A 26684-nucleotide genomic window follows, 5' to 3' on the forward strand; every position below is an offset into this window, starting at 1 on the left:
TGAAAATTGTATGTTTATTAGAATATGTGGCAACAAAACAACAACCAACAAGGTAATTCTGTTAACAATTCTTCTTTTTCAATCTTCACAAAGGCAACATACAATCATTTGTACAGAGCTGGCAGACAACAACTGAATGGTTTAACAAAAGTAAAAGAATAAAAACACAAGATTTTGTACTTAATTTTTCTTCACCAGTTTTGAATAAAGTGGGGGGGAAAAGTGATGGATAAGTAGGAACGACATTATCAACATTAGCAGATCTATCAACTGAATAGCACCAATATTAAATAACCTGATGAAAATCTCTTGAGAACAGACATTATTTAAATAAAAAATGTAAAACAATTAATTTCATGAGGTTTCCACATAAATAAAAGCCAGTAAATCTGAGATTACAAAATGGTAGCAAGCACATTTCACTGACTGTCACCCTAACCCCTCCCCCTTGCCCTTATGCATCTCTTATATCTATTTACAAAACAAAAACGCAAGCAAATGCACAGCTCTTCCATTAAAGAAAAAAAAAGGAAATTAACCAAAGTCAACAAACTGAAGATCATGTCACTATTTCATAATTACTGTGCAGAGGGAGGTGTGAGATGTGTGGGACATTGAAGGCCCAGGGGCTGTAAACGTGATCAATAACTCATGTCACATACACAGAAAAAACAAGTAGGCAAATAATGTTTGATATATCATACAGTGATTATATGTTGTTCAGAGTGAGTGCAAAATTCCACGGCTGTGGCACAAACCATGGTTAAGTTTTTGATTTACATCCTTTTGAAGTTTCTTAAGGAAAGTTCTGAAATGAGCAGAAACATGATGTTAAGTTGGTAGGAGAGTGAATAAAAGATTCCGTGGTTAAAAAAAGATACAAGGGTTTAAGTCACAGGGGAGAGACCAACTATGGTTCAGTAGCCGAAATTTAGAGAATGAATTGACATCTGATTAGTGTTTTTACAGGCACAAAATAAGAACATTAAGCAGAGGAGCTGTAATAATTTTGGGGAATTCAATTTCAGCTTTGTAAGCTCCACATTCAAAGTTTTCAGCCTGTGATTGTTCTGGCTGACCAATGCTTGAATTGCGGTTTGTACAGGTGTTTTTTCTTATTCTTTATTGACTCACTTGTGTAAACAAAGTGAGTCTATGTTTTAACCCGGTATTCGGTTGTCTGTGTGTGTGTGTGTGTGTATGTCCGTGTGTCTGTGTGTCCGTGGTAAACTTTAACATTGACATTTTCTCTGCAAATACTTTGTCAGTTGACACCAAATTTGGCATAAAAATAGGAAAAATTCAGTTCTTTCCAGTCATCTTGTTTAAAACAATATTGCACCTCTGGGATGGGCACAAAAAAAGAAAAAAAAGAAGCCTAATTATATGCAAACTGCATTTACTGTTATATTTATATTTTTTGTATTCTCTAAACTTGGCACTTTGACCTCTTATTCTGACACAACAACAAGAGGAGTCATTATTATCATTTTTTGTTCAAACAGGAACTTCTTTCGCTAAGCATGGAATTTTTATTTATTTTGCAAACGTTTTAATGCAGATAGTAAAAAAGGGAAATTACTCTGTAATTAATGCTAGGGGACTTAATTTATCACAAGTGAGTCTTGATTTTTATTTTGTGTTTGCACTGCCTCACGTGTCCAGTCAGAAAATTAATGTAGCACAAATGTATTTGCAGTGAATAGTAAAACAAATGAAATGAATTTCTAGTATGAAAAGATAAAAGACTAAAGACTGAAGAGGTTATTGCTGCAAAGAGAAACTAAACTGGGAAGAGTTGTACTAATCTCAAGCAGATGGAGATGATAAAGAAATTAAAGTACATGGAGAAAAAAGATAAAAAGATAGTCATCCATTTTCTATGTCAAAATAACTTTCACACAAATGTAGATGATTATAAAAAGTGATAACTTGACAGTTACCAACAACAGAAAGGAACCATCAATAACTGTGACCATTATCACCACTATTCATTTATTCATTTGATTATATCATAAAAATACTGGAAGGATTCACAACTTTGTTCATCAAAATCATTCACATATCCCACAAGAAAATCACTTGTATAAAAACGCAGCTATGCAACATTATCTACACAACCTACTGTTATCAAAAATATAACAGTCATTCTGATTATAGAATAAAATGTACATGATTTTAATTGCTGCATGTAACATTCAAGCTGAGAAAATTATAAGAATTCATTCCTTAAGATCTCTCATTCACAAAGATAACCACTCCTAAACGGTGATATAAATGCAACAGTTTGGTTAAAATATACTTAATCTACACTAGAAATGTTGAGTCTAAAAAAAAAAGAAAATTATTTTATTCATTCAGTACTCAGTCACCATTACCCAGTCGCATCAACTGTTCATTATCACTATCATCAAGCGCCACATAACAGTACAAGGGAAGACAAATAAAAGCATTCAGTAAAAAATCTTTCGCTGGAATATCAACAGAAGTCAAAAGCAGATTTCTTGGATTTTTGTTTATAAAAATGAGATTTCTATACAGTTTCATTCAGACAAAGCTTTGTCTCTTTTACATGCCTGAATTCTATTCTTGATATCATCATCATCTTAGATGAACAAACTATAAATGAATAAACGAAACAAATCTATTCTTGGCTATATCCAACAGTCAGATCTTCTGCAGCAAAGACAATACAGAGGAATACTTTTCCCTCTGGTCAATATAAACTTTCAGCACAGCAAGCCTACACCCAAGGCCCTGAACAATTTGACCATTAGGGCATCAACCAATAGGTTGGTAAATTCAACACTAAGAAGCCTACAACAGTTCTTACAACAGTGAATGATATACCTTTCTCTCTAACAAGCCTACTTCAGCCCTAATTGTTTTGGCTGATCATTGCTGAAGTGTGATTTCTACAGGTGGTTCTTCTTCTCTCTTTTCTTTTTTTTTTCTTTTGGCATGCCTCCTGCAGCCCTGCCCTTCCCTCACCCTTCACCCACCCCACTCCCCGACATGTCTTCACTCATCACGGCGAAGAGAACAAGGATGTCGGAATTCTTGACCTCTCTCATGGATCCACTTGTTGGACACCCACTTGACCCCGACCAGCACGGGGCAAGCTGCATGGCGTGTCCTGTAAATCCCGTTACCGCTTTTGTACAGGTTGTACCAGAACGCTGAGGCACCCTGTAAGAGGCAAAGATGAAATGTGGTTTTGATTAAACAGCAATTTCAAAAGAAACAGGCAGAGTTGAACAGATGCTGAAAATATACGGGGTATGTAACTCAAGTTCAACAACAAGAATATAAAGGAAAACCTGGACAGAATTAAAGGAAGTTTAAAGCAAAAGTCTGAAAAGGTATGAGTGAAAACACAAAAGAAAAAACTCAAAGCAAAACACAACTCAAAACAAATGGCTCAGTCTACAACAAGAAGACCAACATGTACTTCTGGTGTGTGTGTGTGTGTGTGTGTGTGTGTGAGTGTGCCCGTGTGAGTGCGACATAACATGTCAGTAAATAATGTCCATGGATATAAATGGAAAATACATTCGTTTGCATGAACAGCTGGTCTCTAAGCACAAGCAAACGTGTAACTTTCACCACAAGCATGTAGACAACAAAGCATGTGCTTACACAGACCAACACAAAACAAAACAAAACAAGCAAAAAATGATAGGCTGAGAAGAACAGACAACACACCAACAACTGACCTTCTTTGGATACAGTGTGAGGCCCAGACGAGGAAATACAGTCGCCCCCCCTGCCTCCACATCTGACATCTGTGACATATCAGATCTATGTTACACTGAACAACTGGTGCGTTAAGTGTGCTGTCTTGGGATAAAAAAGAAAAGAATGAGTATCATCGATTCTTGATTACTGCTTGCTTTATAAGGTAGACTGACACAACAAAAAAGAAAACCAGCATATCAATAACTGCTTCCAGAATTTTTCCAACAATATCAACTAAATCAAAAATAAAATATAAGAAAAAATTCTAAAAAGGAAGAATGAAAATGAACTTGTGAATGCAACTTCCATGATTTAAAAATTCTTATCAACGCTAACCTAAAGAGAGACTTTAGTTGAAGTACTGATGGATTTACACACACACACACACACACATACATATATATGTTTACAAATTCTGCTCTGAAAATATGACATTAGAACTGAACTTGTTTGGAAGAGTAAGCTGAAGTATATTATAAAATAAGAACAAAACACAGTGCAGCAATTATGCTAAAGGTCTCTCCTGTACATTTCACACGTCTTGCTCATAGTTTCCTAAGATTTTGTGTTTGGCAAAGAATAAAATTATATAAATAAGATTATCAACTGTCTTAGAAGGTGACCCCTACATATGTTATACACCATCAACAAATGTGTGTGTGTGCGTGTGTGTGTGTGTGTGTGTGTGTGAGAGAGAGAGAGAGAGAGAGAGAGAGAGAGAGCACATGTGTGTGTGTGCACATGCGCGCACGTGTTGTGTGTGTGTGTGTGTGTGTGTGTGTGTGTGTGTGTTATGTGTGCATGACTGCCCCCCAAAAAAACAAAAATAAAAATAAAAAAACTCACATAATTCAGGAAAGTTGCTATTCTGTTGCCAGTTCCCAGAGACTCAAACGCATCTTTTTCATCTTCCTGGAAAGGAATCAAACAATATAAATAAATAAATATGTATATTGTTTTCTACATATCTACATATATATGTACATCTAACAAAAAAAAAAGACAAAAAAAAAAAAAAGACAAAGAGATTGACACTGCAGTCAGACAGACTGTGAGAGTAATGATGAGAGGCTAGAACATGTGAAATCAATAACAGTATTCTCAAACTACACTCTATCATGCAAACAAATACTACTGACAATAATAAAGTAGGAATACAAAATGGATCATGATAGAGTGTTTTTTATGTTCAACACCCAACAAACTAAAGAATGCGGCCACACCTGCAAGGAAAACCTAAATGAACAGGAATTCTATAGTTCGTATACACTTAATTCTTCCAGCTAAGCAAGCTGGATAATAACACAGAAGTTCCTAAGGTCAGTGGAATCTGATGCAAATGACATATTCCATCATTTGTTAGTCCCCCCCCCCCCTCCTCCCCCTCTTTTTTTTTTTTTTTGGCTACATCAAAAAAGAAAAAAAAAAAAGAAGTTAGTTTCCAATCCCACAATGGTACGACTGCTCACTTTTTTTTTTTTATTTTTTTTTAAAAATTTTTAATCCTACATAAATTATGACCTTTTTGAATTGAATAAAGCTGTTTAATATCAGCTACAGAAAATTTCTGTGTATCTTGTCTTTTCATAATCAAAATGGTTACAGTACATTACATTTTTCTCAATCTCACCTTGGCAAAATCATAATGAGGTTCGTAGTGTCCACCCATTCCATAGTTTGCAACCTGCACACAGTGCAAAATGTCACAGTTCAAATAAATTCAAGTACACTTTTTCTCAGTATAGTAACAATAGTTCTTCTTTGCACAATTCTTTCAGTAGTCTGAGATCGAGGCACATTTAAAAAAATGACACCAATTAGTACCACAAAAGTATGACAGCCGTCTTACATAAAGTATTCTCTTTCTCTGTGTGTCACACACACACACACACACACTCACACACATAAACATACACACTCACACACACACAGAGTGACACACACACACAACTAACCACACATATATACAAACACACAACACACAAACACTCACACATATGTGCACAAACACATACAATAAACACATGTTACATATTATGTACCTGCAGCTCTTCAGCTGTATCCATGTTCAGTCCAGTGATGGCCTCAATCTTCTGATTCACCTTGGCGATTGTTGGGTGGTCTGTGCCCTTCAACCATGCACTACAATACACAGAACATCTCAGGCTCACATTAAAAAATACTGATTGGGTACACACCAGTTTTCATTACCTTCTCATCTGTGTAACCATAACCTAGTGGTAATGCATCCTCCTAGGATGCAGGAGAATCTTAGTGCATGGGATGGAATCCCATACTCGGCAGTATTTTCTTCCCCTCGGTTAGACCTAAAGAGATGGTCTGAATCCTAGTCATTCAGAGGAGATAACAAACCAAAGTCCTGAGTGCAGCATTCATTCAGCATACTTAAAGAACCCACATCAACAAAAGGTTTTGACAGAAAAATAAATAAGTTTGCAGGCAGAAAAAAAGAAAAAAAAAAGGGGTGGTACTGAAATGTGCTAACATGCAAACCAAATTTTATACAGAGAGATCTGCTGTGACAAACGAGTAATACAATTTCACTGTTTTAAACAAGTAAAGAGACGTATGCAACTCTTGCCAAATATGCGAGAACTGGTAAAAATATACAGCATAACTCAGATAATTACAGCACTTTTCACGACCTTCACCTGTGTCTCATGCCTCTCAGCCCATCATGACATGAACAAAAAAGCCTTTCAAAGACACAAACATGAACATATATATGCATACATTCACACAGATGTGTGCACACATATGTACAAACAAGAACAAGAAAATGAAAACATGTGGGTAAGTTTATTTCCTCAATCAATATTAGCCAGTAAAATAGTATCATTCTTCTCTCTTAAAAAAAAGAAAGAAAAATAAAGAAAGAAAAAAAAAGGTTTTCATTTTTCTTGATTAAAAAAAAATAGCATACTAAATAAGGACATCTTGGGGAGGCACAATACAACAGATGCTACATGTAACTCATAGTGTTTCTGACAACCACATTTTATGTTCTTGAAACAGTGAACGCATGCCTCTGCCATGTGGATGAGTGTAAAAAACTAATGACCATCACACTGGCATCAAAACCTCTGCAATTTTCTTTTTGCCCTGAATGTGGACATCTCCTGTACAGGCCCAAACAAAAAAAACAACAAACAAACAAACTGAACAAGAGCATTATATTTCTCTTTTCTATATTATATTTCTCTTTTCTTTTTCTTCCTTTCTTTTTACTCTTTTATCTCATTTAGCACCAAACACACTGGGCAGAGACACACACGCAAACATGCTATGTATTAGCTGACACAGATGAACAGATGTTTCTTTCTGCTTTCTCAGCTATACATGATTATATTCACAAATGATGTACCTTTTGCTGATCCTGTATGTGGCAGTCTCCAGAATACCCGTTTCTGGGTTTTGCACTGTGGCTCTGTTCAGCTGAAGACACACAACACAAACACACCGACTCAAACGAATGATCAAGTGAACAGAAAACATGATTACAGATTAGGAATCAATCATGCTGTTCTCTTAGGCAGTCATGCTCTTCTCTTTAAGCAATCTTCTTTCAAGGCAATTATGCTCTACTCTTGAGATGAATCCTTTTTGACTCACTTGTGTAAACAAAGTGAGTCTATGTTTTAACCCGGTGTTCGGTTGTCTGTGTGTGTGTGTGTGTGTGTGTGTGTGTGTGTCCGTGGTAAACTTTAACATTGACATTTTCTCTGCAACTACTTTGTCAGTTGACACCAAATTTGGCATAAAAATAGGAAAAATTCAGTTCTTTCCAGCCATCTTGTTTAAAAAAAATATTGCGCCTCTGGGATAGGCACAAAAAAATAAAGAATGAAGCCTAATTATATGCAAACTGCATTTACTGTTATATTTATATTTTTTGTATTCTCTAAACTTGGCACTTTGATCTGATATTCTGACCCAACAGCTAGAGCAGTCATTATTATCATTTTTTGTTCAAACAGGAACTTCTTTTGCTAAGCATGGAAGTTTTTTTTATTTTGCAAACGTTTTGGTGCAGATAGTAAAAATGGAAATTACTCTGTAATGCTAGGGGAGTTAATTTGCTTTAAACTGATCTTTCTCATCTTAAACATTACATTTTGAAATTATACTCAATACATAAAAAGCTTATATATATTTTTTTTAAGTGTATCAAAAGTGAGTCTTGAAGGCCTTGCCTCTCTTGTTTTTTTTTCTTTTACCACTGTAACATCAATGGATTACAATCTTAAGCTTTGGCAGATTCAACACAATGATCACTGCACTGTGGCACCACTGTCCCACTGTCAGCAGTGAATGGAAGAAACAAATCAAAGTGGGTGTTGGGGGATGCGGGAGTGGTGGTGGTGAATGCTCAGCTAGCTTGGTGTTGCTGTCCAAAAAATAAGCATTTCACAGGGTCATGATCTCTTCACTTGACTGTCAGTGTCCAGTATATGCTTAATCAGAACGGGAACAGACAGAAATGGATACCAACAAAATGATATTGTAACCATGCAGAGACCCTCTGTGATAGAATGGATTCATACAGTATATGTGATTCAGAGAAATAGTTCCACAGGAACTAACCTTTCAGTACCCCAATACATAATCTTGCTGTGGGAAGGATCTTGGAGGGGGGCTATGCCCTCTTCCTGAGATTGCTGAAGCATTTTTCATCTTTAGACAAGCAAAATCTTCCATTCCAGAAAAGAAAACATGGGACACAAAACACGATCAGATTTATGCTCTTCACAGCTGACAGTCTATGAAAGGAAACTGTTCCTTATTCTGTGAAAGTTAAGTGCCTGTGCATCCGTTTTTTGGCTGATCTGCTTTCAATATCATCTAGACTTTTACTCTTAAATGCCATTTTGTGCATCTGCAGCATACTGTTTTCACTGCACATGTGCAGCAGCATATTGTTTTCAAGCTGAAAAAACATGGATCGGTATGCAAATTTCTCATGGATTGCAGGATTTTTTTTTTTGTTATTTAACATTTTCATGATCCATAAGAAAAATGTAGAAAATTGTCATTTCATAGCGAAGATTTAATTCAGTAAAAATTACGGAAAATTCATAATGGTTGGCAGGTATACAGCTGTCATCATTCATGCATCTAAACATAAGTGAATTACATGTGAGAACAGATTAAGCATGACACAACTGACTGAACTGTGAGTTTTGTTGAGAAGAATCTGGTGAATTACTTGCTGAACCCTTTGGTGAGACCAGAACAGACAATTGTCCACTGTCTACAAATGGGCCCAACGCTCAGCTTACATCAGATACGCTTACAGACAGGCCACCAGCAAAGTGAGAGCTGTCTGATCAATGGTTTCTCCACTGCAATGGGAATTCGTATACAGCTTGATCTTTTGTGAAGGACTATGACTCTCAAACTAGGAGGCAAGACTGCACTGGCTCTTAGTGCAGCAGCCCTGAGGGTCAGCTGGCCTCTGAGGACCATTTCAATGCTAACTGTTCTGAATCCTACTTGGACAATAGAATCGGGGTGTAACTTGGGCGAGACGCTCTCCACCATAATCAAATTCTAGCCCAAATAGTTAGAACAGCAGTTGCCTCCTCTTGCTGTTCTGAGGGCCATAGTCAGACACCAATGACTACCATACACACAAAGTAAACAAAACCTGTTACCCGTGGGGTTGCCAGCATCTGGATGTCGCGGATGTTTCTGTCGGAGAGCACGTCATGGTACATAACGATCCAGGGGTCCAGGTGCATCTCCTCCTCCTTGGCTGGCTGCAGCAACAGCCAGGGGTGGTTGTTGTGCACGTACTGGCACTTCAACCTGTGGGCATTGCTGATTTTCTGGTGGGGGGGAAAAAAGTTGATGGATGAATATTGAGAACACTGATTCAAATTTTCCTGAATCATGAACTTGTTGAGAAGCACTTATACAAAACTTCCTAAATCATGAATTTAATGAAGAGCACTGATACAGATTTCCTGTATCTTGAATTCTTTGAAGAGCACTGGTAAAAAATTTCCAAAATCATGAATTTGTTGAAGAGGACTGAAACAAAATGTTCCAGATCATGAATATGTTGAAGAACACTGATACAAAATTTCCCAAATCATGAATTCGTTGAAGAACACTGATACAAAATTTCCCAAATCATAAATTCGTTGAAGAACACTGATACAAAATTTCCCAAATCATGAATTTGTTGAAGAACAATTTGTTGAAGAACACCAATACAAAATTTTCCAAATAATGAATTTGTTGAAGAACACTGAAATTTTTTTTCCCCCAAATCATTTATTTCTTGAAAAGCACTGACACATAATCCATATAATTCATTTGCTGAAAAGCAATGACACAAAATTTCCTAAATCACATATCTGTTGACCTTGAAGAATGGTATGTTATGAAAAACTCTACTCATAAATTTCTAGAAGACACAAATGTAAAACACTCTGCTGTAATTTGAAGATTGTGGCAGACATTGAGAAAGAAGAGAGAGAGAGAGAAAAAAAAAAAACACACACAGAAAAAACAAGGAGGAAAGCAGGAAAGGCTAGAGGGAGAAAAAGGACACACTCTCTGGTCAATCTGACAGGGTAGGTGCAAAAACAATGGGCCATCACAGCAGAAATAGCCTTGGATACTTGAAGCATCAATATGTATCAAAAGCCCTTAATCATATGAACAAATAATGTGACCAACTGACTGCCACATATCAGAAACCACCACGAACAAGTGTGGAAGCTAGTAGTGTAATGGCTGTACACACATGTATCTGTGACTGTGAGCAAAAGCCTAGGATCAAAGACATGGTTTTAGCATTAGGAAGCAGTATCTCTACCATCTGTCCACCCAACACCAAAACTAAATCCAGTCATTACAAAAAAAACAACAACAACAACAAAAAACACTGCAATAAAGTGTGTTCTACAACTTGTTTGTTGTGTTGTATTGTATTGTATTGTATTGTATTACCTTTTTTCTGGTCACAACAGATGTCTGTGTGAAATGCAGGCTGCTCTCTCCAGGGTGAGCATGTCACTACACTGAGAGCACCATCCATTTTTTTTTGTATTTTTACCTGCCTGCAATTTCATTTGTTTTCCTCAATGTTCATTTTGTCCAGACACATTTCTGATCATACACACACACAAAATTTCTGTGTGAAAGGTTGACTGCCTTCTCCCATCACTGTCCTTGATCTTTTTTCTTTCCTTTTTTTTTCTTTCTTTTTTTTGTTGGTGGGAGGGGGAGGGGATTAGACAGAGGGATTCTTTTAAAATGGAGCAGGGAGGGCATTGGTAAGAGGTAACGGGAGAGAAAGATAATTTAAGAAAGATCATGAGAATAGGGAAATGATGTGTGCATGAGCAAGGAAACATACATATGCAGATATAATTTAATGTTCAGTGTCTGCATTATTTTCTTTTCTTTTGAAAACCGGTTGTTGAAAAGCAAGTCAATGTATTTGTCACATAAAATTAATACTCTCTTAAAATGTACTATGATGTTTCATATTGTTTTGTATTGCACTGTAGTGTGCTGTGAACAAAATTTATAAACTACATACAATCTCTTGAAGCTGAACCATGCTCTTCATAAATAAGAACTGGTCTGCATTTTTTTCTGTTTTTTTTTTCCTAACTGCTCTGACTTCAGTTTCGTTCAATTTGTGTTTCTTCCAATATATCTGGATAGTGTTTTCATGCATTCACTAGTCATTTAGAACATTTCATATGAAAAAGGTTCAATTATCATGTGTAAAAATGATGAAAAGAATTTTCCAAACAACAAATCTATGACCCAAAAAAGGCTAAAACAAAGAATGCAGAAGATAAAGAGAATGATCCTCCTGGTGGCTAGATCTGAAGTTTACCAGACTTCAGACCGACCATCATCTTGCCTGAGTTGTCCTGAGTGAAGTCTCCAACCAACCTGAGTTCTTTCTCCTCTGCACAGAGCTTCGTAAGTCAGGAACTCTGAGGACTGCTGATAGTCATCCGCCTGTCGCTGCATCGCCGGTCGTTCCGCCCTCTCTGCCGGGTTCTCTCCCTGCTTTACCAGTGTGTCCTCATAGTAGCGCTTGTTGTTAAAAGCACGCTCATGATCTGGATCTGAAAGTGTAGTTTTAAGTTACACACACACATCACTGGGGGATTTACCACAAATAATACATTTTCACACACACACACACACACACACATGCACATCACTGGGGGATTTACCACAAATAATACATTTTCACACACACACACACACACACACACTTACACACATCACTGGGGGATTTACCACAAATAATACATTTTCACACACACACACACACACACACACACACACACAAATCACTGGGGAATTTACCACAAATAATACATTTTCACACACACGCACACACACACACACACACACACACACACAATCACTAGGGGATTTACCACAAATAACACATTTTCACACACACACACACACACACACACACACACACACACAATCACTAAGGGATTTACCACAAATAATACATTTTCACACACACACACACACACACACACACACACCAGACATAAATCATATTCTACCTAAAGCAAACTCAATTGTTTGTGTATGTGTGTACTGTCTGTGTGGAAGTGAATGCATGCATTCAGGATTACACCTCCACACCACTAGACATCCTGTAGAGGCAATGGGCCATAGACTAAAATCTAAAACTTTCTAATTATTTTCCCCACCTTCAGAAGCATGATAAAACTTTATACAGATTAAAGATAAAGGGGACGTTGTAGGATCAGCAGGATTCCTACAATGAGTCACAGTGTTTATGTCTCCAACTTCATTAAGCTACACACACCATTTGTTATTAAAAACAGTCTTGAAAAACAGTGATGAAAGAAGTGCATTCCTGTTTCAAGGAGAGAATGACATATAGCAAGGAAATGAAGCACACATGGAGAAAAAGTGTCAGTGCGCGTTACGATGCTGTGTATTAGGTAATATAATGAAAGTGTATGTTCAATCAAAAAAAGATGAAATAAATTCATTTCCACTTGTGAATTTCCAATGCAATGTAAACATATTCAAAATGAAAGAAAAAGTTTGAAACATAAAATCATCCACAGTATACACAAATGCACTTAAACCATTTAGAACACACACACACACACACACACACACACACAAACACACATATACAGGCGCGCGCGTGCGCGCGCAGAATGTGTCTGCTGACTGACACAAACATACGCGCGCACACACACATTTCATACAAACACAAACAACACACATCATTTATACTCATCCACCGTCACAAAAAACAACACTAAAAAACCCAAACAGCTGATCTCTACTTACTAACCTAGTTCCAGAAGCTCGTTTGTCAGAGTCAAAGCACGCTTGATGTAGCCTTGCTGCAAAGAGAAAAAACAACAAATCATCAGTATTTCAATGGAAACAGTCATTCTTTGAATGAGTTTATTTCAGCACAGACTCTTTCACAGTTATATTTTAAATGATATGTCCACTACTCTTTCTTTAAGCAGAAGGGGAACTGGCCATGGGCACATTGGGAATAGGGCAACCAAACTTTTTTTCCAAGGGTGTGGGAAGGGGGGGTGCCCCAGACTTTGGGACATCTTGTTTTCAAGAGCTTGATGATGGTGAATGATGATGGTGGTGATTAACATGCTGCTGTGATGGTCATTTAAGTTTTGGGACCATTTGACAAGTCTGTATTCTCATTATATATCTCATACAATATATGTCAATTAGGCTGAGAATTACAGCCACCTGCAGTGTTGGTCAAGATTCAAACCTTTATTACTCAAGGATAAAGAAATGTAAGCAACACTCCCATAGATGCTTCAGGGAAGTGGATGATTCTGAACTGTGCTGCCAGTCTTCCCATTTGAGCTTACACCCAGCTTGGAGTCTGAGCTGTCCATTGGCTGAAAAATAAACCCCACCTATGATGGACACTGAATCCACGTCCTCCTAGTCATCAGTCAGCAATGTCAAACAATTCGCCACGGTAGTTGGTAGGGCAACCAAAATTTTTCATGACAATTCTGATGAACATGACTTTGCCCTTGTTCAACATAAAATCATATTCTATCCTGCATATGAGGTACAGTCACTTATAATGGTTTGGGAAAACAAAACATGATTATATTATTTGTGCACAAATGCGAAAGAAATGCAAACACAATCTGCAAATGCAAACCAGTTATTCTTGTATTTGATTACATGTTTTTTTTCTTTTGTTTGTTTGTTTGTTTGTTTTAAAATATTGGTATTCCTAAATGACAAATAACTCTTTTAAAAAGTGCATTCATAGGTCAGGTAGTTCCAACCTGTATAGGTTTAACAGGACAAAGTTAAAGAAGATGTATTTTACACTGGTTAAAATATTTACCAATATTGGAATTTTCTCTTTTTTTCATTTCAATCACTTTATACAATGGATGATCAGTTTGTGAGGGTGATTTTAGATTTTAAAAATGTGTATGTGTGTGTGTGATTGTGTGTGTGATTTGTGTGTGTGTGTGTGTGTGTGTGTGTGTGTGTGTGTGCGCACATTCATGGTACACTTCCAAAGCATGGTTTGCAATATGATAGTGGTTAATGTCTTCCAAAATAATTAAATCTTTACCATTCTGTCTTTTTTTATATAACATAACTGAAGAACCAGCTTATACCCACTTTACACTGTAACAATACAGGCGTGAAAACCTCACTGCATCTGTAGGGTTTACAACTCAAAACATTGCTGTTTACTTCTTTTCAGGGAAACTTATATCATCACACCTTTTATTCATTAAAACTTCTTTTTTTTTTTCACAGCAGTCTTTTTGTGTTGTTTTTGTTGCTGCTGACAACAATATGTATTTCACAATAGTCATGATTTCTCGTAACAGTCATGATTTCTCACAACAGCCATGAATTCTCACAACAGTCATGAATTCTCACAAGTCATGAAATTAAAGACCTACAGCAATGCTCTGTTTCAGGCATGGGGGCAGTACACTCACCAGGGCCAAAGAATATGAGAGATAGTCAAGAATTTCTGCCCTCTCTACGGTTTGATTCTCTCTCTGGGTCGGCACTTCCTCATCAATGTCCAGAGCCTCTTGCATCCACAGAATGCTATGGTACAGATCGTTCTCCTGGTATAAGAGGCGTCCCAGAAGAAAGCACTCATCCACTGTGAAGTACACCAGTCCAAAAGTCAGCAGTCTCAAAAATGTTTCGCCAGCGTTGCTACTGCTCTGACAATGTGTTATTTTAAATGCCATGCTCATGCAGGTTCTGTCAGGCCTTGATGCCAATCACATGCTGGATGTTGGTATCAGCATCCCAGCCATATTCATATTTTCCTTTAATTTTTTTCTTCTTCTGAGATGACCATGCACTACTTTAGCAGTCTGCAAGCCAACAAAGGTGATACAGAAAGGTAGATACTAAGTCTTTCTTTGGCAGATGCTGGGGTTTTCTTTAGCAATCAAATGCAGAATAAATAAATAAATAATTCATTTTTTCAATGTTAGTTTGGATAAGGGGATGCAAATTGTGTAGTAATTATCAAAACAGAATTCTTTAGCTTTTTTGTACTCACTTCTCTCTCTCTCTCTCTCTGTGTGTGTGTGTGTGTGTAAACAGTTTGCATGTGTGTTTGTATGTGTTAGATTTTAACATTGGCATTTTCTCAGCTACCACAAATGGCATAGGAACAAAAGTAGGCAGAATGGTGGCTATGAATAAGACCCTTAGAGTTATCTCCTTCATGATGATCTTGTGGAAAGCAGATTGAGAGGTCAAAGGTTAAGGTTATCATATTGCAAAATAGAAAATGCTTGAGATAGACTGAATCTTATATCCAGTTTTAATCAAACTTAGTCTTGTGACTGGTTATGGGTACAGAATAATAACTAAAAAACATTCAAAATCAGAGGTTAAAGGTCAAGGTCACAACCTGGCACATGATAATATTGATAAGAAACATCTATGCCTGCAAGAGATAGAAGGTCTTCTATATAATCTTAAACAAATTTGTTATACTTACAGTGATAAATTATGGTGTAAAAATACCTGTTAAAGTTTAGAGGTCATAGGTCAAGGTAACAACATGGCCTTTTGGAAAAATGTAAAAGCATGACAGAATTTTGTTTTTTAATCCAATTTTCATTCAACCTGGTATGTCATTAAGTGGTATGTTTTGGCCAGAACATCAATTCTTTTTTAATTCAAAGTCAAAGGTCAAGGTCACATCAGTGCATCTTTGGCCGGATTATCTGTTTTGCAGTTATTTTTTCATTATTCCTTTGTTGGATAATGCATATCACAAGTGACTCTTGAAAGCCCTGCTTCTCTTATTAATTTTACTGACTTTTTTGAAACGGGGTGTAATGGGTTATTTCTTTGTTCTAAAACATACCGGATTATTTTTAGACTTATGTTCTTGTGAACATGATCAAAGAAATGTCTATAACTTAAAAGCCTTGGTAACTGGTGTGACTAAACTCCTGAATACCTTAGTAAATCTGACTTTGTTAATTCTTTGACAAGGCCTATGTTATTGTGTGGAATTAACAGGAAATTAAAATGGTCATTATTTGGTGTTGTCCCTGGAGATTAGGTGTTGTCCCTGGAGATGTCATCATTATTTCCCAATTCACATACCCCTTCTCCTGACCTGGCCTCCTACCTGAAATCTTCTTCTTTCTAATAGCGCCCTCAGCAGAATATAATCCCGTCTAAAACTCTACTATCAAGAGTCAAGAGTGTTTGGTCAGTATCTGGAATCCTTTTCTGATTTCAGTTCCCAGGAGGTGTCAAAGTATGTGGACTGATCCATGTACACTACACCACATCTGCTAATGTGTAAAAAAAAGAAAAGAAAAAAATAGAAAAAGAAAAAAGTCTAATGTTTGCATAAACCCAATGCACTGATAACGCCTTGAGAGCCTACCCTAGGTTTCTGTAAAAAATAAAATAAAATAAAATAACATAAAATAATAATAATAATAAAAAGGTGAGTTTGTTTGGGAGTGAATGTGACTATGAACATGAAAGAACAAGAAAGTACTGAACAAAAATTATGCATGTGGAAGTATTTTCAATGAATTACTTCATAGTAATCATACAGCAACCATCTCATGTATGTTTGTTTGCTATACCTTAAAGTAGGAAAAAGCCAAATAGTCCAGCAGCTCAACCCTTTTGGCTGGGGTGGCATCTTTGTCTCCCAGTCTATTCATGGCTTCTTCCATCCACAGTGTGGTATGATAAAAATCTTCCTCATTGTAGGTTAACCGTCCCAGCTGAAAACAGTCCTCCACTAGGAAAAAAACAACGGCCATGCTGTTATGGCAAGCACTCCATGCACTGAAGCAAATGTTACAGAGCTTTACAGACACTGCAGTTATTGGACAATCCAACAACAATGAAAGATTTCCTCTTCGTTATATATATTCTCCTTAACAAAGTTAGCCACTTGGAAGGAATTATTTACTTCATGCACAATGCACTGTGAAGACAGTGTATGAATAAAATTCTACTTAATCAGAAGAGAGGGAGGAACAAGTGACAAGCAACTTCATGCTAAACTGTCAAATACTAAGTTAGTTTCTATAAACTTGAAAGTTAGGGTTGTTTCACTTTCAGTAAAAATTCTCTGTGCCATCACAGCAAGCTAATTCATGACACTCAAACGACAGAAATCAAAACTGACCAGTAACACTGGTTGATATGAAAATAATTTTCAAATATAATGAATAGTTATAAATCAACAATACATGGCATTATTAAATCATATAAAAGGAAATTTTCTACCTAAAATTACGTTTAAGTAACATATCACTAGTGCAGACTCCTGCAGGGGTCTGACATTCCTGTCCTGTGCAAACTACTATCCGCCTATGCGGAGAAAACGAAAGTAGCTACGGCTGATAACCTCCCAGAAGTAGGTAACCTCCCCTTCGCCCCCGACTAACACCCTCTTTTTACGGCAAATCGCCACAACCAGCGCAGCAAGCAGGGAGAACAGAAAGCGGGGAGGAATGGATCGGTCTTAATGTGGGTCACGGTAAGTATGTTACTTAAATGTAATTTTAATTACACATACTTAACCATGACCCACTAGTGCAGAATGGCACAAGGTGGACGGCTCGTCTGTTCTATCACCAGTGTGCTGCCATGGCCTGTTGTGTGACCACCGCAGAGGCAACGCCTCTTGAGCCATCATCCATAAAGCGATAGACGAAGTAGAATTCGATGAAGGTAGAGTGTACTGTGTCACCTAAGGATATTGGTGTGGGCAAAGAAGACTGAGGTCCACAGCTGTATTGTGGGAGAGGTCTGTGGACCACAGCTGTGCTGATAAATGTAGCGCAAAGAAAACTGGGTTAGTGTGTTGAATCCACACTTTAAAGAGAGCCCTTCGAATCACAGGAAGGGAATGAAACATGTACCCTATAGGGTTGTCTCGCTTGAGTGCGGTTGAGCGTCGATGCAAGGAGGCGCACATGTGGTTGGATCTGATGATTCCACATCGGTTGTGGGCCGATACTGGAAGTGATATATGTGTTTGAAGGAAACTGTGGCACGAGACAGAGGTAGCCCACCATGTCGGGCTTGCCTTAGGCATGACAGCCAGATCTGTAGAGCTCCTCCATGCGAGCTGACAGGCGATGGGTGCTCCCCCCGCCACTTTTTTGTCGCTCCCAAAAACAGCACTGGCATGTTGCCTATGCATAGAATAGCAGACATTTGGCAACAAGAGACTTGAGGTCCCTGGTGTCTCTGGGACAAGGCTGTGTAATTGCCCAGGTAGGTCCAATCACGAAGGGGCATACGGAAGGCTTGGTGGCTTCTCTACCTGAGTGTGGCATGTTGGAGCAACCTGCAGAAAGTTCTCGGCAGTCAATGGCTGAGTTGGATCAGGCTGTGGGAGTGCACTTCATGTGCCTCCAGGTCACTGAGTCTCTTTCCGTGGTGGAATTCCTAATGGAAGAGGGTTTCCAAGGGGAAAATTTTCGCTGAAGGTTCTTAAGTGAGAAAGGGGACTGGATCCATGACAGGCCTCTGGCTGTGTGTGGTGCGCACTAAGTCTGGGATGGAGCGGGACGGGGGCAGGGAGAAAAGTGGCTCTAGATGTGTTGTACTGGCCATTTACATCAAATCACTGATCTCACAGGTTTTCAGTATGGCCAACAGCAAAGTGAGAGCTGTATTATCAGTGGTTTCTTAATTGCAAATGGAAATCGTTTGCAGCTTAGTCTTTCATGAAGGACTATGTCTCTCACACTAGAAGTGAAATTGCACTGGGACTTAGTGCTGTAGCCTTGGGGGCTAACTAGCCTTTGGGATCCGTCCCAATGGTGAGTCCTAGCCTTTGGGATCCGTCCCAGTGGTGAGTCCTAAGGCCCTCTTGATCGAGGGAGTGGGGATGCAACTTGGGCAAAACACTCTCTACTATAAATTGTAGAATCAAATTCCAGCCCGAATAGTCAGGACAGCAGTTGCCTCCTCTGCTGTTCTGATGGTCATTGTCGTACACGACTGATTATCATATACTGGTCCTAGGAGGACACCAATCAGCATGGGTAAATCAGGAAACAGCCGCTGTGTGCTTGAGGGATGAAGGTGTCCACCATGCAGGTTTGTTGAAATGTAAGGAAGCCGGAAGGAGTTGACGGGGTCTTGTGGTGCAACCGTGTGGCTGAAAGACATGGTGCTTGCTTCCAAAGTGACAACAAAGTCATCTTCTGACAGGCCCTTGACTGAAGGCTGGGGCTCCATGATGGGATAGCCTGTCTAGGCTAGAAACCCCTTGAAGTGTCTCATTGGAAAGACAGTGCTTGAGAAGGAATGCCCATCTGTAACCGCAGCAGTGGTTGTGCGTTGAGGCTGAAAGGATTGGGCAGGGAAGACAAGTGCAGAAAGTGCTTTCAAACGCCAATTGTTTGAGACGTCGATGCCGGATCTCTGTTCAAGCAAGGTGATGGGGCGAACTAATGTGCTTGAATGCGGCATCTGCTGTGTTGGTATGAGTGGGCAGAAAGGTACGCCCCTGTGGCTAATGAACGGTTCGTTGTGCTTTGCTAGACACATCCGTCCTTGTCAATATGCCTTTCTCCCGAGTATAGAGGAAAACAATTATTACCCAGGTCTTCTACTACTAGTGAGGAGTGGAAGAGATGGGCTTAGGGTGATTGTCTCCTACCCAGTGGGCAGTTTTTGGGCCTGCTAAAACTTGGAAGGCAAAGATAGACACCCCTTCATGGGAGGGCTGGCTAGGCTGGCTCCCATGTGGAGCTGTTGTCACAACCACAGTGGTTCAAACCAAGGGTTGTTGTAGGCAAGGGGGGGAAGAAGGGATGCCTTACAAACTTGGAAGGAATGAAGGGTATGTGTGTCCGGAGTGGCACCTCTAAGTTGGACAGCCTCATTCCTCCTTGTACCAGGTTAGGGCATCTTTAGCCCTGTGGGTGATTGTTGTAGGCAAATGAGTTGGGTTGCCTTGTCCCTCCTTGCACCAAGAGAGGGCATCCTTAGCCCTGTGGGTGGGAAGGGAGTGTGTGTGGGTCCCTAAGGACCAGCCACTACTGATATGTGGAGCATACATTTAGGCGTGAATGAGGCAGTTTTGTCTGCAAGTGCAGTCATCCTCCGAAAGCAAGGTAGGGATGAATTTATGAAAATGAATACATATATGTGCAAAGGGATTATAAACTTCCATCAACTCAAGTGATGATGTCAGGAATATGCCAATGACAAGAGATTGAGTCACAAGAAATAAGCAGCTGTATAAGCATACCTGTAGCATGCACAGATATACCTAAGTAAATGGGTAAGTGTGCATAATCAGTAATGGAAAGGAATCTGTGTATGCACCAATATATAAGAGATGTACATACACATATGAATAATGTGCCAGTAATGAAAATGTAGACGCAGAGAGTTCTGGGCATTGTGTACAGAATGACACAAATGCAAGTGTGCCTATATTGCTGTGTAGGGAATCTCAATGAATAGATGTCAATGAATAGAGATAGAAATATAATTATACATGTTAATATGAAAATCGTATGAACCTATCCCGTAAGCGCACACACATGTGTATATTGAGGGATAAGTATACGTCTATAAGTGTAAATAGAATTGTGTATAAATGTAGCAAGATATCATATATATATATAATTTTTTTTTTCCTTTGTTGTTGTTGTTTTTTGGGTCGTTGTTGTTGATTTTGATAATAAATAGTAAAAGAATAGAAAGGGAAATATTGTGATTTATTTCCTGTTATTGTGTATAACAAGAAAAGAATGGTAATAGGATTGGTTGCCTGCAGAGAACTGTGTGCAAGTGTGCGGGGATGAAGAACCCAAAAGTTCAGTGGCCAATAGCCTGAGAAACAGCAAGAAAGGTGCAGTTACTGTGCAAAGTTGTGTAAAGTCCATGAATGGGCAGCAGGACCCAATGAGAAACCCAAAAAACATCGTTGGTGGACGTAAGGGAAGTAACTACAGCATCAACTGCCTAGGTTACAAATGCGGAGTTGCCTCCCTTGGCGCTGATAATTGGCGAAAAGGATGGTGTCTTTAGAGCACATATACCCTGGTGTGACGTTTCCTCGCTGTAGAGGGAGGAGTGTCATGCTGCGTGTGAGAGTCCGTGGTTCGATGCCACCGTAACCGACACAGGCGAATATGGCCACAAGGGGAATAAATATAATGTCCCTTAGTGCCCTGGGCGTCCCTACCCGAATTGGTCGCCATCAGACGCGAGACGGTCGGGGCATGTGGCATGACGGCACCGTAATCCAGTGTTACAGGCGTCGTGGACGAGGGGGTGGCAAGTCCGTCGGCTTGCCGTGGGATGTGCATCCCCCTGTAGCTGAACGGCGGTCCAACCTCGCGAATAGCTCCTGTGAGAGGACCGACGTTCAGCTGTTGTGTGTTGACGGATAAAGGGATAGGCAAGATCGGCCCGAGCACTGCCGAGTGGCAGTATCAAGTTATTAAGAGGCACTCCAACATGGAAGTGCCGATATTAGTCTGGGTAACAGCAGAGTTAGGCAATGGGGCAGAAGGAACCAGCACTGCCGAAGTTCAATGGGCTGTGCACGTACCTGCTCTGTAAGCAAGGGGCGGTGCAGGCGCAAGGTGTGGCACCAGGAAGCAGAGTGGTGCATAATTGCTGCATCAAGTTAGCAATGAGCTGCTGGTTGTTTGGTTGAGCAGCTTGCTGAGACGCCATCAGTGAATGGGAAACAGCAGCAACCGGCAGTGTGGCAGATGGGGTCATCACCACATAGCTTGGTGGGACCGTGCACACACCCGCACTGTAGACGAGGAGCAGTGCCGGTGCAAGGGCAATAACTGCGGCGGTCATTGGCAAGGGTGCTGAAGCAGGGGTTGCCTCCCTTGGATCGGGCGCTCCGGACAAGGGGGAGGGTGAACGCGTATGGGCAAGCGTATCCCCTAGTGGTCCACCTTCCTCCCTACGTATGGGGAGGGCATCCCTATGCGCCTTGGTTGCCATTGGATCCGAGATGGCTGAGGCATGCCGCGTGGGGGGTCGTGTGATCTAATGTCACGGCTGCCACCACGGACGCATCGCACATAGGGCCCAGTCTAGCGTGCGGATCCAAAGCAAGCATATGGTGTTGTTTCCCCAAACGGATTGTGGCACATTCCATTAGTGCAACTGTGGGTATGGGTAAAGAGACAGAGGAGGTCGACTCATGCACTGCCGACTAGCAGGGCTGAGAAAACACAGATCACGGATCGATAAAAATGGCATTAAAGGCAGCCCTAACCTGAGTGTGGGGCAACAAACCTGTAGAAGTCACCAGAAGTGTAGGAGGTGGTGGAGGTCTGGAGTCAACCAGAGGGAGCGGAGGAAGTGGAGGAGGCGGCGGGTTGGCGTTGTTGTGAGGGCCAGGAGTAGAAGGCCCAGAGTGTCAGCGAATCGATTGCGATCGCGCCTTAATTTTAGCGCGATCGCCCAATCGAGCTATATAATTATGTGACCTGGTTGGAGACATAATTTGACAAAAAACAAGAATGCCAGAAAATCGACAGACCGACAAAAAATACGAAAAAAAAACTTAGCCGTATGAAGAGCACAGGAACAGGAGTCATGATGGCTGCTGGAAAAAGAGGGCGCTAGTCAGGGGGGCAAAGGGGAGGTTACCTACTTCCGGGAGGTTATCAGCCGTAGCTACTTTCATTTTCTCCGCATAGGTGGATAGTAGTCTGCACAGGACAGGAATGTCAGACCCCTGCAGGAGTCTGCACTAGTGGGACATGGTTAAGTAAGTGTAATTAAATGTCAAATAAGAAAATACACAGGCACACAAATTTTAAAGTCTCAACAAAATCACTTTTAAATTCATACAGCAACTACACATACAGCATGAAAAAAAACTAAAACTAAGCATTCAGAGGATTGACAAAGATTATGCATTATACAAAAACATCACCACACTGATACTGAAGTGAACTTGTCTCAGAGAGTACAGATCATATCACATGAATATCATTGATTGATTTGCTGGTATCTCTGTAAAACAACCATAAAAGAAACACATGTTGCTGGATGAATGCAGGAATTGTGGAATGGGTGAATTAGAGAAGAGGTAATAAAAAAAAAGAAAAGAAAAAAGACTGTAATTAACGTAGCATCAATATGCACCATGTACCAATGTAAGACAAACACTATGCAATTGGATTTTCAAACATCAACCTAAACAAGAAGCTATAAACACACTATCTCTCTCCCATCCAGTAACTACCTGTCAGTTTTGAAGACAAGACACCCCCAATACTGCCATGAGCGATGGTGGAGGTGTCCAAATTATAGGTGTCCTGCAGACGCATCAAGGCAACGGCTGCGCCAGTCAGGTCCTCAGTGGTGGGCAGGTCTTGACGGATGTATTGCAGCTCTGTGTTTAACTCTGTGTCAAAACAGATTGAATGAGTGGATATTCAAAAAAGTTTCACTGAATCCTGCAAGACAATATCAGGCACATGTTCTCTTCTGGATTAAACAACACAAAGAAGACGACGAAGAAGAAGAAATACCAGAAAACATCCAATAAGAATTAGAGTTTAGACAAGAAATATTCATGATAATTTTCTTTTTGAAGTTTAGAGAAGTTCACATATTACAGAAAACACATTTACTTCAAAGACATCTCTAAAATCCACTTTGATAAGAAAATACAAATGTAGCTCTATTTCAAAATGGGTGGCACTGTCACTGTAGTGACACACTCCCCCTGGGGAGTGCAGCCCAAAATTCACACAGAGAAAGCTGTTGTGGCAAAAGGGTGATCAATACAAAACAATACAATACAATATTTATATAGTGCAGCTCAAAATTCACACAGAGAAAGCTGTTGCAGCAAAAGGGTGATCAATACTATACAGTACAATACAAATCGCCCAACTTCAGAGGATGCTTTGGCTTCAGTTTCATCTCCTTTTCACCATTTTCCCCCTTAAGTTTGTTATTTCTTTTCATTATATGGGATGTATAATTTTATAGGATATTGGACACAGGCCAATAAAAAACTCAGAATGTCCTTTCAGTCAAATATATGTTGTATTACTTTTTCGACATTTGTTCTTTAAACAAAGCCAATGTTCTATCCTGACACAAACCACCTCACATGCTGGAGGCTGTTTTGACCATAGTGTCTGATAAAATAAAGATATCATCTTTTTGCCCATTTGCTGGTTAAAAAAACAACAACAACAAAACAAAATAATCTCTTCCTTTTTTTCTACTTTAGATTTATAGGAAAACACCCCCTCCCCCCTTCTTTTTTTTTTTTTAAAGTTTAAAAGTCTGTAAAAAACCTTCCCTTTGCCACCTGAGACAATTTGACACATGTGACCTTAACCATTTTCTTCTGTCTCAAAGAAAAACCATAAGGACTATGAAGATCAGAGGTCTGCTTTATTGCTTTCTCTTTAACAATGAAAACCAACTGCAGTATACATCATGACTGTTCACGTTAAAAGACACACTACACACTGTGTGCAACAACAAGACATAACATAAATCAGAGGGACTGGAAGGAAGGAAGACAAAGGAAGTGCGGGGAGGAGTCAAAACTGGGAATTAGGAATATACTGAATACTAATAGAAAGACTGTTTCTGTTTGCTTTACTGACATCCAATCAGTTGTAAACATTAAATACCATGCTTAATACCTTTAATTAGAGTAATTAACTCACCTTGCCAGGAATCATTTCCAAGCATGGGTGAAACATTTTTGTTCCAGTCCAAGGTGAATCGTTTAATCAACAGGAAGGCATTTACTGGATTGCCCAAATAATAGCTGGGATCTGCAAGCGCCTTCTGACTGTGCTGAGCATAATCATCAGCAAGTCTGAAAAAAAATGGTGTGAAACATAAATAATAGTACATTAAATTTTGCGAATTCCAAAAAAGGCTATAAACTGAAACAATCATTAGTGAGTCTTATAGACTATATCACTCCAGAGGAACTAAAAGTTAGTAAAACCATCATAATATACATGTACTTTTGTGGACTATACTGCTGTACATATCAATTTACTCTGTATCACACACACACACACACACACACACACACACACACACACACACACACACACATTTATAAACACATGCACACACTCAAACACACACACACAAAGTGATGCATATACTGTATAGACATACTAATGACTCATTCTGATTCTGAATGTGACAGACAAAATCATAATAATAATGATAATAGTAATAATGATAATGATGATAAGTACTACTACTACTACTACTACTAATGGCAATAACAATAATAATAATGATGCTGATAATAATTTTTTTTATAATAATAATGATTATAATAATAATGTCATTTCAGCATCACTAAAATAATCAGATGGATCAATATTTCAATGCTACTTATGAGTGAGATGCTGCACAAGACAATTTATAGAATTTCTGCAGTTATGTATATATAATCAATAATCAGGTGATAGAGGCCATGAACACACAAAAAAAGGAAAAACAAATGAATAAGTGCATAAACAAACTTTTCTGACTGATCATTTTTTTTTAAAATGTAGTAATACTTTTATTAGATTTAGTCATCAGATAGAAATCTGAAAAAGTGTGCTTCATAAAAGTTTTTTATTTCCATAGTGGACTTACCCATCAAGACATACTAAGCTTGAGTCTAAGTAAACAACAACAACAAGAAACAAACAAACATGCAAACAACTTCATATCAGTTGACATATCTGATAAAAGTATGACATAGTTGACAGTATGCAGAGTACTTAACAAAAGTTCCTTATTCCTACAAGTGCAACAGTACTTATAAACTAGTAGCTTACTGATGAGCTACCTTTGCTTGAGTCTGTGTAACAACAACTATCAAAATAAAGTATCTGAATGACAATATGCTTTAATAAAACCTATAGGGTTAAAACCGTACAAGAAAGAAAAAGATTAATATTTAACCATATTCAAATCACTGGATTTGCAGTATAAATTTCAAGTCACTCAATACTCACTGTTCTAGTTTATTCAACCTTTCTCTTTCTCTCTGCACATGTCTGCGGAGAGTGGAGGCAATGTCTCTTTCCGCATATAAAGTTGCTTCTAGATGCGCCATAGACGTGAACACCTCACACTCCATCACCGGTGCCACGCAGGCAACTATCAGCACCAACTTCCAGAAGGATTCTGGCATTCTGAGATCACTTGATTCCTCGTTTCGTTCCCCTGCCCACAAGAAGATCCCGTTCAGTAACAGGCGGTTTTCCCTTCAAAACACGGATTTCATTCACTGGCTGATAAATCACAAGTCTCTCACGGCCCCAATGTTGCCAAATTTTGCTCAGGTGCAGACGATCATGATGCGGTGGCCTGTGACAGTAGCAGCAGTCTGTCGCTGTGTCTGCAAG

General features: G+C 39.1%; 1 protein-coding gene across 2 annotated transcripts; it reads right to left on the minus strand.

Annotated features, from left to right (window-relative positions):
• Positions 1 to 26684, minus strand: LOC143292909 (prolyl 4-hydroxylase subunit alpha-1-like). 2 transcript variants are annotated; one of them, XM_076603594.1, is made up of 13 exons: positions 26292 to 26684; positions 24984 to 25138; positions 23534 to 23695; positions 14766 to 14938; positions 13094 to 13145; positions 11680 to 11858; positions 9414 to 9587; positions 7124 to 7194; positions 5781 to 5880; positions 5369 to 5422; positions 4585 to 4650; positions 3717 to 3785; positions 1 to 3189 (listed from the first exon to the last, which is right to left on the minus strand). In XM_076603594.1, exons 1-13 carry the CDS (start codon positions 26468 to 26470, stop codon positions 3022 to 3024), a joined length of 1602 nt encoding a protein of 533 aa, XP_076459709.1. In that variant the 5' UTR covers positions 26471 to 26684; the 3' UTR covers positions 1 to 3021. The 2 variants fall into 2 exon arrangements, with proteins under 2 accessions (XP_076459709.1, XP_076459710.1); XM_076603595.1 differs by lacking the exon at positions 14766 to 14938 and adding an exon at positions 16911 to 17071.

Source organism: Babylonia areolata, chromosome 18 (assembly GCF_041734735.1).
Source record: "Babylonia areolata isolate BAREFJ2019XMU chromosome 18, ASM4173473v1, whole genome shotgun sequence".
Lineage (NCBI taxonomy): Eukaryota > Metazoa > Mollusca > Gastropoda > Neogastropoda > Buccinidae > Babylonia > Babylonia areolata.

What these genes read in the sequence shown, in the direction of transcription:
- LOC143292909 (XM_076603594.1), bottom strand. Translation starts at nt 26,470, where the DNA reads ATGCCAGAATCCTTCTGGAAGTTGGTGCTGATAGTTGCCTGCGTGGCA. An exon ending in CTTGTCTTCAAAACTGACAG is followed by an intron (nt 14,939 to 23,533) that starts GTAGTTACTGGA and finishes TGTACTTCACAG; the next exon opens with TGGATGAGTGCTTTCTTCTG. An exon ending in TCACACTGTATCCAAAGAAG is followed by an intron (nt 3,190 to 3,716) that starts GTCAGTTGTTGG and finishes TGCCTCTTACAG; the next exon opens with GGTGCCTCAGCGTTCTGGTA.